Source organism: Phytophthora infestans, genomic scaffold (genome assembly GCF_000142945.1).
Source record: "Phytophthora infestans T30-4 supercont1.146 genomic scaffold, whole genome shotgun sequence".
In the NCBI taxonomy this organism is placed as follows: domain Eukaryota; phylum Oomycota; class Peronosporomycetes; order Peronosporales; family Peronosporaceae; genus Phytophthora; species Phytophthora infestans.
Genome location: NW_003303613.1, coordinates 47686 through 62934, shown reverse-complemented (window position 1 = coordinate 62934; position 15249 = coordinate 47686). Strand labels below are relative to the sequence as shown.

The following is a 15249-nucleotide window of genomic DNA, read 5'->3' as shown; positions in this document are numbered from 1 at the left end:
GCATTCGATGTTTTGGTCACAAGATGATCCTTCTGCTGCTCTACCATTTCAGTGAGCTTCTCTCGGATACGAATCTACAACCAAGAGCGTCGTAAGTTTCATAACTAAATTTGTTGTAACCAGTACATGTACCTCGATTGCCGAGCGTTCATGTTCTTGACCGGTCTCAGCGTCAAGCTCTTTTTCACGGAGCACGTGCTCCTTCAGCATACTTTCGACCCAGCTTTGAATCGTCCGGTGGTTTGCCGTATAGCCTCATGACGTTCTAAGGTGCTCTGCAGCCTCAGCGACACGCGTTCCAAGCTTTCCGTAGGGGGCTATATGCGCTCTGTGTAGGAGTAGCTTTCTAGCACGGCTTCCTGTGCTTTAAAGTTCGTTACCCAGTTCTGGATTGATTGAGGTTTGCGTGCTTGGTTTGCACGTTGCTGGGCGTTAAGAGTAACCGAAGCAGCAGGCCGTTCCTCATAAAGTTGATGCCCTGGACCGGGATGCAAGTCTTGTACAGGATCGTTAAGCAGGTCTTGGAAGGCACGTCTTCGACGGCCATCAAGCTGAGTTGACGCTTTAGATCCTCTAACCAACGCATTATTAAAAGCAGCAGGGGCTCCTGCTATGGCAGAAACACTGTGTACTTGCAGATTATCTTGGTCATCGCCTGCGACTTGATCCGTCGACCTCACGCCTTCGCCGAAGATACACTGTGTAGGCAACCTACGGATACTTGGGGTGTTAAGGGAAGCTGGGACCATCGCCTGAGCATCACCAACAGCAATGTCGTCGCTGTGGTCTTTGCTCTCCTCCTCTGAAGACGACCAGTTGCGCACAAGTAAAGCAACCACGCTATCCTTCGCTTCCGACATCGTGTTGGCCTCCAACAAAAAATGTGGATTGAGGCGCTAGCGGTAGGAATGATGGTCGATTGGTTGAAGTGGGAGTGAAGGTCTTAGGTGATTTGGTGACTGCAAAGTGCTTCAAATTGTATACAGCGGAAAGGACGGTTTGACTGCAACAAACACGAGGTTTGCGGCAGCGAACTGATCTTTGCATCTTCATGGCCGACCAGAATGTTCGCAGTACATTTTATGTTGCGTTTTTGGCTGCAAAGTGCAAAGTGCAAAGTTCTCTTAACTGCCCCATTGTGTACTGTAATTTGTAGTGTACTGCGTAGTAATACGGTAGCATGAGTCGGATGAAAATAAAGATACCACATCAAATTTTACTGATACTCTTGCTGTGGGACTAATTGGCCGGTGTTGCCCTCCAATCACCACATATCATAATCAACTGCCTTGCCTGTCCGTACGAGCCAGTCAACACAATAGAGATCATGCCGCTTGGCGATGCGTAGCAAACGTGCCGACGGGATTGGCTCCGGGTAGTGTTGAAAGAGCCACTCGAGGATTTCCAGGTGGCCCTCAGCCACCGCCTTGATGGCCACGTCGGCTGTGCAATGGGTCAAATCTTCACGGTGAAGGAAATCAAGAATATCAAAGTGGCCACCGAACGCAGCCGCCTCCATCGCTCGGTTGTTGCACCCCATGCCATAGTTCAAGTGCAGCCACTGCAAGATATCGAGTCGCCCAGCTCCAGCAGCGTTGTTCATGGCGAACAGACTGCAGCCTTCAGTTCGATGCACTTGAAGCCACTTGATCATGTCGAAGTGGCCTTGACGAGCAGCTCGGTCCATGGCGTCGGCCGTGCAGCCTTCTTCTCGGTTAGTATGGAGCCACTGCACGACGGCCAAGTGGCCGAACGCGGCCGCATTGTCCATGGCCGCAGTCGTGCACCCTTCGCTTCGGCTCTCGTGCAGCCACTGCACCACATGCAGATGGCCGTTCAGTGCGGCGTCGTCCATGGCCGCAGTAGTGCACCCTTCGCTACGGTGTTCATGAAGCCACTTGACCGTCTCCAGGTGTCCGTAGGCGGCGGCCTGATCCATAGCAGCTGTGGTGCACCCTTCGGCTCTGAATTGGTGCAACCACTGCACGATTTCGACGTGGCCATTCTTCGCAGAGTTGTCCATGGCCTTCGTAGTGCAGCCTTCGTTACGGTTGGCGTGCAACCACTTGACGACGCCAAAGAAGCCTCTCCGTGCTGCCCCGTTCATCGCGATCGTAGTGCAGCCCTCTGTCCGGTTCGCGTGGAGCCACTGCACGACGTTCAAGTGGCCGTTTACTGCAGCCTGATCGATCGCGGCGCGCTCACAGCCCTCAGTTCGGTTTTCGTGCAGCCACTGGACAGTCTCCAAGTGGCCATTCGCGGCGGCCATGTTCATAGCGTTAGTCGTGCAGCGCGATCCATTTGCATGAAGATACCGGATCACTTCCAAGTGTCCGTTGGCTGCGGCTTGGTCCATCCGGATGGACGGACAGTCGCTGCGGAAACAGTGCTCAGTGAGCCACTTGATCGTCTCGAGGTGGCCGTTCTCGGCGGCATTGGTCACTGCGTTCACCGTACATTCGTCCGCCGCGCCAACGCTGTGTAGCCACTGGATCATGGCCAAGTCACCGTTGCGCGCGGCCACGTCAATCAAGAATTGGTGTTCTGGTGGTGTTGTGTGTCTATGCAGCCACTGCGCTGTATCTAGGTTGCCACCACGGACGGCAACCAGCATCTCGCGAGCGCCCCAGAACACTTCCAGCGTATCTTGCTGCTCGTGAAGCCACGCAAGCACCTCGACACGCCCGTTTCGGGCCGCAGCCTCCACGGCTTTGGTCACGCGTGCCTGCGGGAAGAGTACCGCCAGGCGGCGAAGCACTGCTATGTGGCCTCCCGCAGCGGCCGACGCCATGGCCGACGTGGCCAGCGCCTGCCGCTGCAGCTTCCCCATGTTCCGGATCTTGGCTATGTTTCGCGCGGCAATTCGGTCTACGAGATGCTCATGGCCGGCGCCACACGCCTCGGCCAGCGTCCAGAGCTGCGAGTTGTCCAACAGCACGTCCAGCTCGCGCGTCACGTGGTCTAGCGCCTCAATGCGCGGCCATTGGCGGCAGACGAAGGCCACGGACGTCAGCAACGGTGGTGAAGGTGGAAGCGGTCGTCGGAGGGTCTTGGCCATCGCAGTGAGAGTCGATGAGGTGGCGGCTAGCGCGGAAGTTCGGAAGTGTGACCATGAAGAGGTGCGAAAGCTGGTGACTCCAAGCAGAAATGAGCAATCGAAGCACTTATTTGAGAGTTGGCCTTACCGGCGGGAAGTATCGGATTTCAAAGGGGTATTAGATATTACGAATCGTTTATTAACATTATTGGTAGCGACTTGAAGTCAGAATCCACACCATCTGTACACCAAACCAGCATAACCTTTGAGTTTCTACCAATCCGCGCACGGCGCCCCTTCACCTGTTTTAGAAACAAAAAGTTCTTGGCTCCGCGACGCGGGAAGCTGCGGCAGGAGGCGTTGTTCTGCGCGATCGATTCTTCGTCTTCCAGGAGGATTTGGGCCTCAATCCGAGATGAATTTTGCGTGTCTAGTGTGTGAGCAGGTAGTGGGCGTAGTCCCCGCGGCGGAATCGTCTGATTCCTCCCCACAGAGCGCGCGCACTGAAGGCATCTCAGCCCCCCTCTCGGACGCTAAAAATATGGGTTTTATCGCTTCTGCTGATGAGATTTCGACGGGAGAACACGCACAGAACGCAGCATCAACGAAAATTAGCGTAAAAGTGGCTCGCTGCTGCGTGTGCGACGGTATTTACCATGCTCAGTGTCTACTCGAGCTAGGAAGCGGGCTAAAGACGGGGGAATCGACCTTTACGTGCTTGAAATGTCGCTCCAAGTCTACAAAGCTGACCAGGAAGGAGAAAAAGACTCTAGAAGATGACGCTCTGCCGATTCTAGTGCCGGCGCTGGCCTTCCCGTACGTGCGAAGACCTCAACTCGCCAAAAATGACGGGAAAACGACGCGAAGACGTGAATTCTTGGTAGAGAATGACGGAAACGAAGACAAAATGACTGTGGATGATGACAATACCAACTGGGACGTGTATTCAATCGCAGTGGAGGTGTGTACGACTTGTCGACAGGTGCAGATACCCGCTGAAGAGAAGACCAACTGCCAGAACTGCCACACTGCACGTCTCCACGGACGCTGTGTGAGTCGCTATCAAGCTGGCCATGGAGGAGATGCGAAGAAGAAGAAAGTGTACCGCGGAACAGGCAAGAAACGACGTCGCTCGTCGTCTCTAGCCTCGTTGGAGTGGTGTGCGCCGTGTGTACTGGACACTAACAAGCAGGCGAAGCAGCTAGTGGACGGATCTATTGAGACGCGCACCATTGCGCTGCTAGTGAACGACGAAGACAAAGCAGAGGGTCAAGTACAGTGGTGGACGGACTGTTGTATGTGCAAGGGACGCTTCTGCTTGCAGGAATTCTGCGACGCTCAGGACACAGACGCCAGTTTGGATCACGTGGCTAACGCGCCCCTAGAGGACGAGACGGAGTGGTGTTGTGCTCATTGCGCGTCAGTTGCCCAATCCCTCGCTTTAGTGACAGTAGTCATTTGCGACGGCTGCGATGGCGAGTTCGACATGGCTACATTGAATCCGCCGCTGGCAGAAGCCCCCGAGGGCGACTGGTTCTGCTCTGCATGCAGCTGTAAGACAGAGTCGACGGCGGTCGCTCCGAAATTAGTGACAACGCTGAAATGTGAGGGCTGTCAACGTGAAATCGACCTGAATCACATCCAGCCACCGCTGACGAGTGCTCCGAACGGAGACTGGTTCTGTCACGACTGTGTAATGGACGCTGCGAGTGCCGCTCCAAGTGTGAATAGCGCGGCGGTGTCTCTGGTCCCAGTGACGCTGTTGATCTGTGACTTGTGTGACTGGGAGTACGACATGAAGGCACTGGATCCCCCGCTCACTGAAGTGCCCAGTGGCGACTGGTTCTGTCCAACGTGTAGCGCGCAGCAAGGCAAGAGTCGCAAGAAGACCACGCGGCGTGGGACCAGGCCCTTACCTGCGCTACAAGCTCCTTCTCCTAAGCTTGAGGTGGTCGTGACGGTCTTGTTGTGTGATGGCTGCGACCACGAGTTCGATCCGTTGACACTGAACCCGCCACTGCTCGAGATCCCGGACGGCGAGTGGTTCTGTCCAGCGTGTAGTGACGTTCGTGAAGGCTTTCAACGCTGTGTGGGCTGCGATACGAGATTTCACGCAGGAGGCAGCGCTGCGGATCGTTTGCATCGTCCGAGTGGCACAGTGGACGGTGTGATGCTGTGTGAAGCCTGTCGAAACTTACAAGTCGAATACACACGCAGACGCTCGGAGCCTGCTTCGAACGCCAGCCTTGAAGCGAAGACTACAGCGGTAAGTAGGAAGCGAAGTCGAGGGACAGAGACCCGGAAGAGCATTAAATTGCAGAAAACAGAGCTTGGTGGGCCTCCTGCAACGCAAGGCAGTGCTGTAGTGGTGGAACCCACGAGCGTATCGTCCAGAAGTGCTTCTGTAGAAGACACTAGCGGTCCACGGATCCTCATCCCGAAGCCGATCACGATGGTGGCGTCGTCTTCAAGTCTTCGTACGGAGTTCGAGGGCTTGAAAAGTGGCTGGAGCTATACGAACCCGACGGTGGTCGTGGCAGACCCCGGCGATAACGTGGCCGCTAGCAACATGGCCGACGAAGAGAGCGGTGTGTTCATTGTCTGCGATATCTGCTTCGTAGAGTTCAAAATGGCCGATGTTCTCGGCACGGACGACGCTGCTGCAGTCCCTGCGCGTCCGTGGTTCTGTAAACCGTGTCTGCGCGCTCTCAAGCGCGGTCGGAAGAAGCGGCCGCGTTTCTCCAAGCAGATGGTGCTGGAGATGCAAGTCTACGGCCGTCTCTTGCGTGCTACAGCTGCCAAAGTCTCGGATATGGACGCGGTAATTCGAGTGGGGAAGATCCCGAACTCGCGTGAAGAGCGACGCCGCATGTACGAGCTGGTGGGAAAGAGTGTCGGCGTGTTCTTGCAGTGGGACAAGCAGTGGGTTATGGGGCGAGTCGTGGCCTTCCACGCTACGCACCCGTCCAAGCACCATACGATCCGCTTTGAAGACGGCGTGCTGGCGTCGCTGCCGCTGTACACGTTCCCCATAGTGATTGGCACGCGTACGATGCTCTACGTGAAGACGCCAGCGCTGCAGAACCAGTGGTGGCCGGCTCAAGTCCTGCGACTGAACGCTCTGGCCAAGAAGCTTTTACTGCCGACGCAAGAGGAGGAGACCGCTGCGCGTGTGAACTTTCGTCTTGTCCGGGTATTTGCGAGCAGTGAGCACGTGGAGACGACGCAGTTTGTGTCGTGTTGGGTGCCCAAGTATCTCTGTCGAAGCATGAAGCGCTTTGCTGCTCCCGACACGAGAAATGACGACGAGTTGCTGTCCAAGTCACTGGAACGCGCGCAGAAAGAGCTGCAGATGGAGACGGAGTGCTCGAGTCGCTTCTTCCAAGCGTTAGTGGCGGGTTTTCGACGGGTTTTAACGTCCACTCCACCGCCCGTGAAGCTCACGAAAGGAGGTAAACGGGCGTCAGATGCCTTTGATCGATGCACGCAGATCGCGGACGTGTTGGTCGGGAAAGTTATCGTGGTCCTGTCGGGTGTATTGGTACCGGGTGCGTACATGGTGAGGACGTTCGACAAAGGACTTCGAAAGAAACACACGCTCACGCGTCAAAACGGAAGATACCGAGCGATGACGTCGTGGTTGATCTACTTGAAGGCACGGACGGCGTAGTGTATCATCTGGAAGACGTTAGTACACTCAGTGAAGTCGCTATTCTGCTCGAGTTGAGTGGCTCGGACGTGGGGGGAGGCCTCCCCGGGGAGTTCCACTCGAAAGAGCTGCTGGAAAAGGCGATTATACGAGAAACTGGCGTCGCGTTATCGGCAGCAGAAGAGAGACGCGGAGATGCGGGTGGTACGTGTAGCAACTGTTTGTTGACTGCGGACGAGTGTGAGGACGACACGGACGCTGTAGAAGAAGAGCTGTTGGCGTGCGCCCAGTGTGACAACCAGTTCCACGCCACGTGCTGTGATCCGCCACACGCGCCGCTTTCGCTCGTGAGTCCAGACGATGGAGACGTTCTGGTTGCAGATCTCAAGACGCCGTTCGTGTGCAGCGACTGCACGTCGTGTGCTGGCTGTCGCTGTCGGAAAAGCGATGAAGCGCGCGCAGAAGAGCCGAGTCCCAGATGGTCGCAATGGCGGCTGCCGCTACAGACCGCTGCGCTGTGCACCACGTGCATCCCGTACTACAAGGCGAATCGGTTCTGCGGCGTCTGCAACTTGGTGCTGGACGACGAGCAGCTGGCGACCAGTGTGGATCTGCTGACGTGTGCGACGTGTCACCACTGGATCCACGCAGACTGCGAGCCAGATCCACATCCGGCTTTCCACGCGTGCAGTAGTGCTCGTGAGTTCGCTCTAGATGTCGTCACGGGTACGTCAGACGCTCGGGATACTCGCGAGGTGGATGCAGAGTCGATCTCGACGCCTGTGGGCAGTCGGAGTCCGTCGGAGGAACGCACTGCTGTATCCAGCGGCAAGAGTAGTGCAGCTAAAGATGACGGCGCCGCGAAGACGGCCAAGCAGGTGGAGGAAGACTTTGCACTTTCGTTACGCTTCGGATCGGGCTATGACCCCAAGATGCTGCACAATTACGAGTGTCTGACGTGTCGGAAGGTGCGCATGCTGCATGTTCTGCATCGCCTGGGCGGCGAAGACAAGCTGGTGCTGTTCCGAGAGCCCGTGACCGAGGCCATTGCACCCACGTACTTCGACATCATCAAGACGCCGATGGATCTGAGCACGATGCAGCACAAGATCCTGGCGGGCAAGTACACGAGCGTCAACCTCCGTGCGTTCCGAGACGACTTCGAGCTCATGTGTCTGAACGCCGTCACGTTTAACACGAAGGAGCGCGACTTTTTGATCTGGCGCGAGGCGTGGCGGTTCTACGGCCAAGGCCAGCGGATTTTCCGACAGACGGCACCGAAGGCGCGTATGAAACAACGTGGAGGACGTCACTATGACGCGCTGTTAGTGGCTGCGAAGCGGCAGTTGCCTAACAATTCAGCGCTGGCTCAGGCCACGGGCGAGTCGATCGGTGGCGAAGGTGGAGAGAACGACGAGGACGACGAGTTTGACGACGAAGACGACGGAGACAACGGCTCGGATGCTGGCTCGGAGGCCGCTACGCGCGTTCCAGACAACGCTGGGCCTTCGACTGGCGCTGCGGCGTTGGTATCGGACGCGGCGTCAGTGCACGACAGCGATACGAACAGTAACGGAATGGAATCAACAGTGAAGAGCAGGAGCGACGCTATCGGTGACGCTGGTGTGGCTGCATCGAATGGGAACGCGGTGGCGGTGGAGACGGAGCGACGGATCGTGACGAACGACGCGTTCGTGCACCAGAGCAAGCTGCGTATTGCCACGTCGCGCTCTCTTGTCGCGCTGTTTCAACTCGTACAGACACGGACGTCGGCGCACACGTACAGCTGGCTGGATCAGTGTGCCGTGTGTGGGAGTGCCGGCCTGTCTAGTGAATTCATCTTCTGCGTGGACTGCGGAGAAGGTTTCCACTCGTTTTGCGTGTCTGGGATGAGTGCCGCTCGACTCGAAGACAGCGACCAACTGCGTGCGTATTGGCGTTGTCCGAACTGCAAGATGTGCGAGATCTGTGGCCAGCCAGGAGCTGTCTGCGGTGCAGAGAGTAGCGCACGTGTTCCTGCTACCGCGGGCAATGTGGACAGCCCCAATACAGACACGGAGACGTCGTTGGAATTAGCGAAGACGGAGTCGCTGTTGCTATGTGGACACTGTGATCGAGGCTTCCACGGCTCGTGCTTGGTGCCGGCTATCAAGTTACCGTTGAATCCTAAGAAACGCGATGGGACGAGCTCGAGTCCTGTCATCTACTGCGCCAGTTGTGTGTCGTGTGTCAACTGCAAGAGCTCGAGGGAGTATCTCGACTCGGACGTAGCCCCGAACGACCATCTCGATGCACTGGAACGTACGTACAGCTACGAGCAGGACAAGTGTCTGCACTGTCACAACCGGAAGGAGCGTGAAGTACAAGCACTTAGAGAACGGACCAGATTGCTGACGGAAGTGTGGATGGATGCAGCGCGCAGAAGCAAGAAGGACGCCGAGAAATGTCCGCTGTGTCGAAGGAAATGGGACGCGGATCTTGAGGAGTTGATGCAGTGTGACGCCTGTGAACGTTGGGTGCATCCGCCGTGTGACGACCTGTTGAAGAAAGAGCCCAAGCGGTACCAGACGCTCGTGAGCGACCCGAACGCCGTGTACGTCTGTGCTGCGTGTCGTCCTCAAGAACGTCAACATGTCACGTCGAAAGTCTCGGACGGTGAAGGATGGCGTTGCCAGGCGCTTATTGCGGACATCCAGCGTAAACGTGTACAATGCGAGTCGAGCTGGAAGGAGACGCTGATGCAGATGGAGCAAGTGGAGCGCTGGAAGCGTCTGGCAGACAACACGCCGGTGTACCTGTATATCTTGCGTCTGGGTGAGGAATGTCTGCGCACGTTTGCGTACCGAAGTCTCAACTTCCAGAGCGATTGGTACCGGTTGACGAAGCAGCAAGAGCTGGATGACACGGGCGTAGTTATCCCCGAGTGGCTGCTGCGGAAAGCGAACCGGTATATGCGATTCAAAAGGTACATGCGTGGGCCCCGTGCCGCTGCTCGACGTCGTGAACGCAAGACGCAGAGCTTTTATTCGAAGCAAGCGGTGGGGCTGAGTACGCAGAAGGATGCGAGTGCGATCTGTATGATCGTGTCGGAAGCTGCGAGCTGTGCGGCCTTGTTGGCGTGTGTGCATCTGCTGTACGGGTGGAGACCGCTACCAGAAGTTGTGATCCACTTGCTATCTAGCGATGAGGGCGGCGCGGAGCCTCGAAAACTGAAGGAAGCATTGCTCAAGCGGCTGCGAAGTGGCGATGGTGATGCACAGGAGCCGAGAGCGAAGCTGGAAGCCGAGATCGCGACTATCAAGGAGCAGTATGATCGCAGAGTAGACAAGAGACATCTCGTGCATGAACCCTCGTCCGAGCTCACGGTATTCGGCCTCGGAGATGCCACCAGCGCGGCGGAACAGGACGAAGAAGAGAGCAAAGAAAACGACTCGGAGACGCCGCACGCGGAGGAGCAAGAGGCTGCTGTGTCGCTGGTGGCGTCGTCGTCGTCCTCGAGTTCGCGAAGAGTGGCTTGCATGACTACGGCGCCGCCGCTACATGGCTGGCCGACGAGTGACGACGATAGTGCGGCAGCGTTCGAAGACACGCGGTTCTGCGCGCTATGCTTCATGATTGGCGATAATTCCGCGTGTGGACGCTTGTTGTACACGGAAGCGGAGACGTGGGTGCACGTCAACTGCGCCATGTGGTCGATGGAAGTATACGAGGACGTGTGTGGCGTGTTGCACAAGTGCAGTAAGGCCAAGCACCGCAGTCGGTTGATACGTTGCGACGCGTGTGGCCTCATGGGGGCGACGATTGGCTGCGCGATCTCACGGTGCACTCGACACTTCCACTTCCCGTGCGCAGTGGACGCGGGCGTGGCGTTTCTACCGAACGGCGAGACGTGCTGTCCCGTGCCGGCACATCTGGATATGGTGGCTCGAAGACTCGAGACGGCGAACGGAGGAGTGACCTTGGAGGCGTCTGAAACCGCCCCGCAGGCCACGATCAACGCGGAATCAGCCGACGATGGCGACGTGTCCAGCGCGGAGCAGACTGCGAGCTCCGAGGAGGAAAACAAAACTCAAGATGCTGGCGAGACGGGGCCCAACACCATAGTAAAGGGAGAGATGATGGAGGTGAGCGCAGAACCGAATAGTGGAGTACCGGAGCGTGTAGCAGAGTCCGTCATGAAGTCCCAGGGACAAGAGGAACGTGGAGAGAGCGTCCAGAATCTTGAGGAGACGAAGGCGAGTGAAGTGACGCGGCCACAACACGTTCTACCGGTGATCAACCCTCGTCCCGAGCCTCGCAGATCTCTGTTCAGTGACCCGCCACTGGTGACAGTGTCGGACTTGAAGAAGAAGAAGCGGGCGGAGATGAAACGCGGCATCAAGCCCCGGCCTATGTGTTACCGTATTGGAGCACTGACCGTGCACTCCCTCGGCCACGTCTTCGTCGGCAACGCAGGCTTCCACACGCGAACAGCGATCTATCCGTTAGGGTTCCGCAGTACGCGTATCTTCTGGAGTACTTGCCACCTGGCCACTCGCTGTCTGTACGAGTGTGTGATCTCCAGCTCCGAGATCGAGGAGCGACGTGCTCGACGACTGAAGAAACGGGAAAACGGCGGCGTGGACGAGGACGAGGACGAAGACAGCGAGTATGAGCAACAGCGACGAAGACCTCGCGTCGTGTTCAAGATCACGCCGTCGGACGACCAAGAGCGACCCATCGTGGCATCCACGCCTGAAGACGCGCTCATTGAACTCCGCAGTCGTGTCGTGTCGCTGTATGAAGAGCAACGAGGCTTCTCTGTAAGTCCACGGAGTGGCCAGAGCTCAGGAGCAGAGAGGAACCCGTTCTTGAAGCGCAGTTCGTGGTTCTCGTTCGCACTTAGTGGCGACTACTTCTTCGGCTTTGGGTTACCAGAGATTTCTCGGTACATTGAAGAGCTGCCGTACGCTGCCACTACAGCGATAAGTCGTCGCGCGGTGGTACGGAAGCTTCGACAGCAACAACAGCGTCAAGGACAGAGTCCTCTAGCTGGGTCCGCGGCGGCGACGTGGGGCTCTGGCGCGCGTAAACGCAGCCACGACAGCATGGAGCAGAGCGCTGTGAACGCAGCGCAAGTCATCTCGTTGATGCTCGAGGAAGAGGAGGATGAAGAGCTCTACGAGTTCAGTCAGACACTGCCGTCAGCAGAGACGTTCCAGACCGCAGAGCGCGTCATGGAGCATCTCGTACGAGCCGAACAACGCGCACGCCAGTCTTCTGGCTGTGCACGGACCGATGGCTTTGAAGGCAATCGGCTGTTTGGATCGCCCAAGAAGGCCAAGATCATGCCAAGACGCCAAGCTTTGAGCAAGGAGGCGACCAATGAACCAGTGCTTGGAGGCAACTCGAGTGGCGTGGCGATGGATATCGAGCACTTGCCCATCACAATGCAGTATCGCGAGCTACGACGACGACCGTTTGACGAGCGAATGTTGGTGAGGAAGTCGTCGATCCACGGCTACGGATTGTTCCTGAAGGAGCCTGTGAGTGATGGCCAGATGATCGTGGAGTATCAAGGACAGATGATTAACCAGACGATAGCAGATGAACGAGAGCGACGCTATGAGGAGCAAGGCGTCGGCAGTTGCTACATGTTCCGTCTGGATGAGAAGACGATAATTGACGCGACGCGGTGTGGGAATCTGGCGCGGTTTATTAATCACTCGTGCGACCCGAAGGCCTTTGCGCGCATTGTGGCGGTGGAAGGAGGAGAAAAGAAGATTGTCATCTTTGCCAAGCGAGCGATTGCAGTGGGGGACGAGGTGACGTATGACTACAAGTTCCCTATTGAAGATGAAGCGATCCGATGCGACTGCAACGCCCCCAATTGTATCGGCCGCATGAATTAGTTTCGACGTTTAATCAACGCAGCAGATTTGTTTTTTCTTGCGCAAACGTAAACGTTTAAAATGTTTTTACACAAGAACATTTGCATGAAGCACATAATATGCGATATACATGTAGAAGGCTCACTTACGTGCTGAAATCAGTGCTGAAATCAAGACATAACGTAGCACATGATTAGTTCTACAAAACCCGCGGTAATCGACAGTCGGTCAGTTGGACATTATTATAGATACTTCTCTCCCCCATGAACCCATCGTAAACGACTTCGTGCAAGCTGATACGCTGAAGCTAACACGACAAATGCGATCACATCTATTGACTTTGTATTCCTTACACCTGCCACTTTAGTTGCCTATACTACACCGTCCCACGCGGGTTTATCACCCATACACTATTTTTCTTGCACAGTTTCAGCTTGATGCTACTTGTTCCTCAACTTGTCGCCGGTAATCGGTTGGGCCTCCTGGTGACGATGTCTTCGTCTTCGACTCCTTCTTGCTCTCCTTCCCGACTGACTTGACGTCGGCAGCGTCCGCGGACACAGTCGCATACTCCTTCTGATCATTAGCAGTCGCAGACTCTTTCTCGCCACCAGTAGCACTAGCACTTGATGCCACCAACTCATAACCAAAGTAGCCCGGGTATCCATAGTTGGAGTAGCCGTATCCGTTACTGTGAGAGCCGTAGGAAGCGTCGTAATCCGGGTAGTATCCATTTCCTTTGCCATACCACCATCGTATGACGAGTAGTATTTAAAGTCAGGATAGTAACCGTAGCTGCCGTATGACGAGTAGTAATCGGGGTAGTAGTCGTTTCCATACCCCTTGTCATAATTGTAGTAGTCGTTGCCGTAGCGCAGTCGTCGCCAGGTGCTCCGAAATAATCATTGTATTGGAGTTTCAAAACAATATTAAACAATACTTTTTTATTTTGAGATGCCAGATATCACTTTCAATAATTTATTTTTCCATGGTCTTTTCAGTTTTGTTTTTCGTATCCCTTTCCACGTTTTTAACTTAAAAACCATTTTAAATGGAAGGCGTATTTTGGCTGCAATTATTTATTTTCGCTGATGATTTCAGAGAAACAAAATCTTATTTCTAAGGGCTGTGATAATATTTAGCTGTAGCTGTAGCTGCCACCATATCCCTTGTTGTCGTCGTTGCTCCCGTATCTTTGTGCTTATAGTCGCTGAGCTTGTAGTCGTTATGCTTATCGTCACGGTTGCCGTAGCTATCACGGCCACAGTCATCGTTACCGGACCAGCAGCACAAGCATGACCACGACCACGACCGCAACAAACACCAGCACCAGCACCACGACAAGAAGGACCACGACAAGAAGGATCGTCCGCGCTACTACGACCGTCGCCTGGAAGATTTAAAGGCCACCAAGGCTACCGAGTCTTCGGACTACAGCTACGGCAAAGACGTTTATGGTCACGGTCACGACGACCACGACTTGGCGCCCGTAGTCCTTGTACGACCCGAGTTGGCGACGTGGGGCCGCAAAATTAGCCATTATACGAGCGTCGGTTGCCTGCAGGATAGAAGCAGCGACACAGGGCGAGTATGGCGAGGAAGTTGTAGTGCATCTTGTCAGAGAACTGCAAAAGTTCGTGAGAAGTGGTTTGGCTGGGATTGGAGTATGTCTGTCGAGTGCTGAAGAGGAGGCAAGATGGCAAGTGAGAGAGCGAGCAACAGCCGATCCGATCGAGCTCTGGACTTGGTGGTGCATTAGCCATCGTGGTCACCTCTCGAATCTTCACACACTTTCTCTATTTTCGCCAATTTAATTTGTTGCAAGGACTACATTGATATCCTATATAAGATGGCATTAATTCAAGTAAATAAACAAAAAAAGCGGTAAGATCCAAGATAATCATCATGTTAGCAATGCAGTGCAACTTGGTTTCTGTGTTGTAGCGTTTATCCCGCAACTGGGTGAACAACATCAGAAGCTCGATCTACATATTTAGTTGTATGTCAGCTTTCCGTTGCGAATTCTCTTAAACCAGTAAAGGTACTTCGCGTACTTTTCGTCATAGAAAGCCCCCATCTTGTCGAGTGTGTGCTGCATCGAGTTACCCTTTGAGATCTGGCGCACAATCCAGGCATCTGCTTGTTCGAGATAGTGGGCGGCCTGGACGATTTCCGAGCCACCACGTCCCTCCTCTTCGTTTTATTGAGCTTTAGGATCCGTCTTGTCGACACGTAATGCCGGAGAATCCGCAAAATATTGTACCGGTACCTGTAGCGGCAGAAAATGAAGGGGCTTAGTAATCAAATCCCCATGGGGGGCTCAATTTTGATATGACATTTAGATATGTGATAAAACCGCCCATTTTGAGTATGATTTTGGTGTTAAAACCGGCTAATTCGCAGTAGTTTTGTCGCTACAGGCCCCCCAAAAAGGTGTCCCCGAGGACCTTTAAACGGGGAAACAGTTGCTTTAAATATAATACATGTACTTCGAAGTAGAAGTATAATAGTAGTTTCTCCCTTAATAACCTCCGTTGCTGCCATTTTAACGGTGGCCCCTCACCATTGGTTGAAAGTCTATGTGACACGCCTTCATTTCCGCTTAAATACGAACAGAAATTCTCTCCCTCCGTCCGTTCTTCCAGAATTCGCCGGCATGGTGAAGCTATTCTGTTCGATCGTAGGTGTGGCGG

General features: G+C 54.9%; 2 protein-coding genes and 1 pseudogene across 2 annotated transcripts; 1 reads left to right on the top strand and 2 right to left on the bottom strand.

Moving 5' to 3' along the window:
• Window positions 1–1207: 1207 nt before the first annotated feature.
• PITG_20503 (uncharacterized protein) lies at window positions 1208–3132 on the bottom strand (the record flags this gene model as incomplete). The annotated part of the gene is made up of 1 exon (XM_002895629.1): window positions 1208–3132. One exon carries the CDS (start codon window positions 3056–3058, stop codon window positions 1265–1267), a length of 1794 nt encoding a protein of 597 aa, XP_002895675.1.
• A 446-nt stretch (window positions 3133–3578) lies between these two features.
• Window positions 3579–12610, top strand: PITG_20502 (histone-lysine N-methyltransferase, putative; the record flags this gene model as incomplete). Its single annotated transcript, XM_002895628.1, has 3 exons — window positions 3579–6585; window positions 6693–6890; window positions 6951–12610. 3 exons carry the CDS (start codon window positions 3579–3581, stop codon window positions 12575–12577), a joined length of 8832 nt encoding a protein of 2943 aa, XP_002895674.1.
• Window positions 12611–13009: 399 nt separating this feature from the next.
• Window positions 13010–13926, bottom strand: PITG_23189 (annotated as a pseudogene; the record flags this gene model as incomplete).
• Window positions 13927–15249: the final 1323 nt, after the last annotated feature.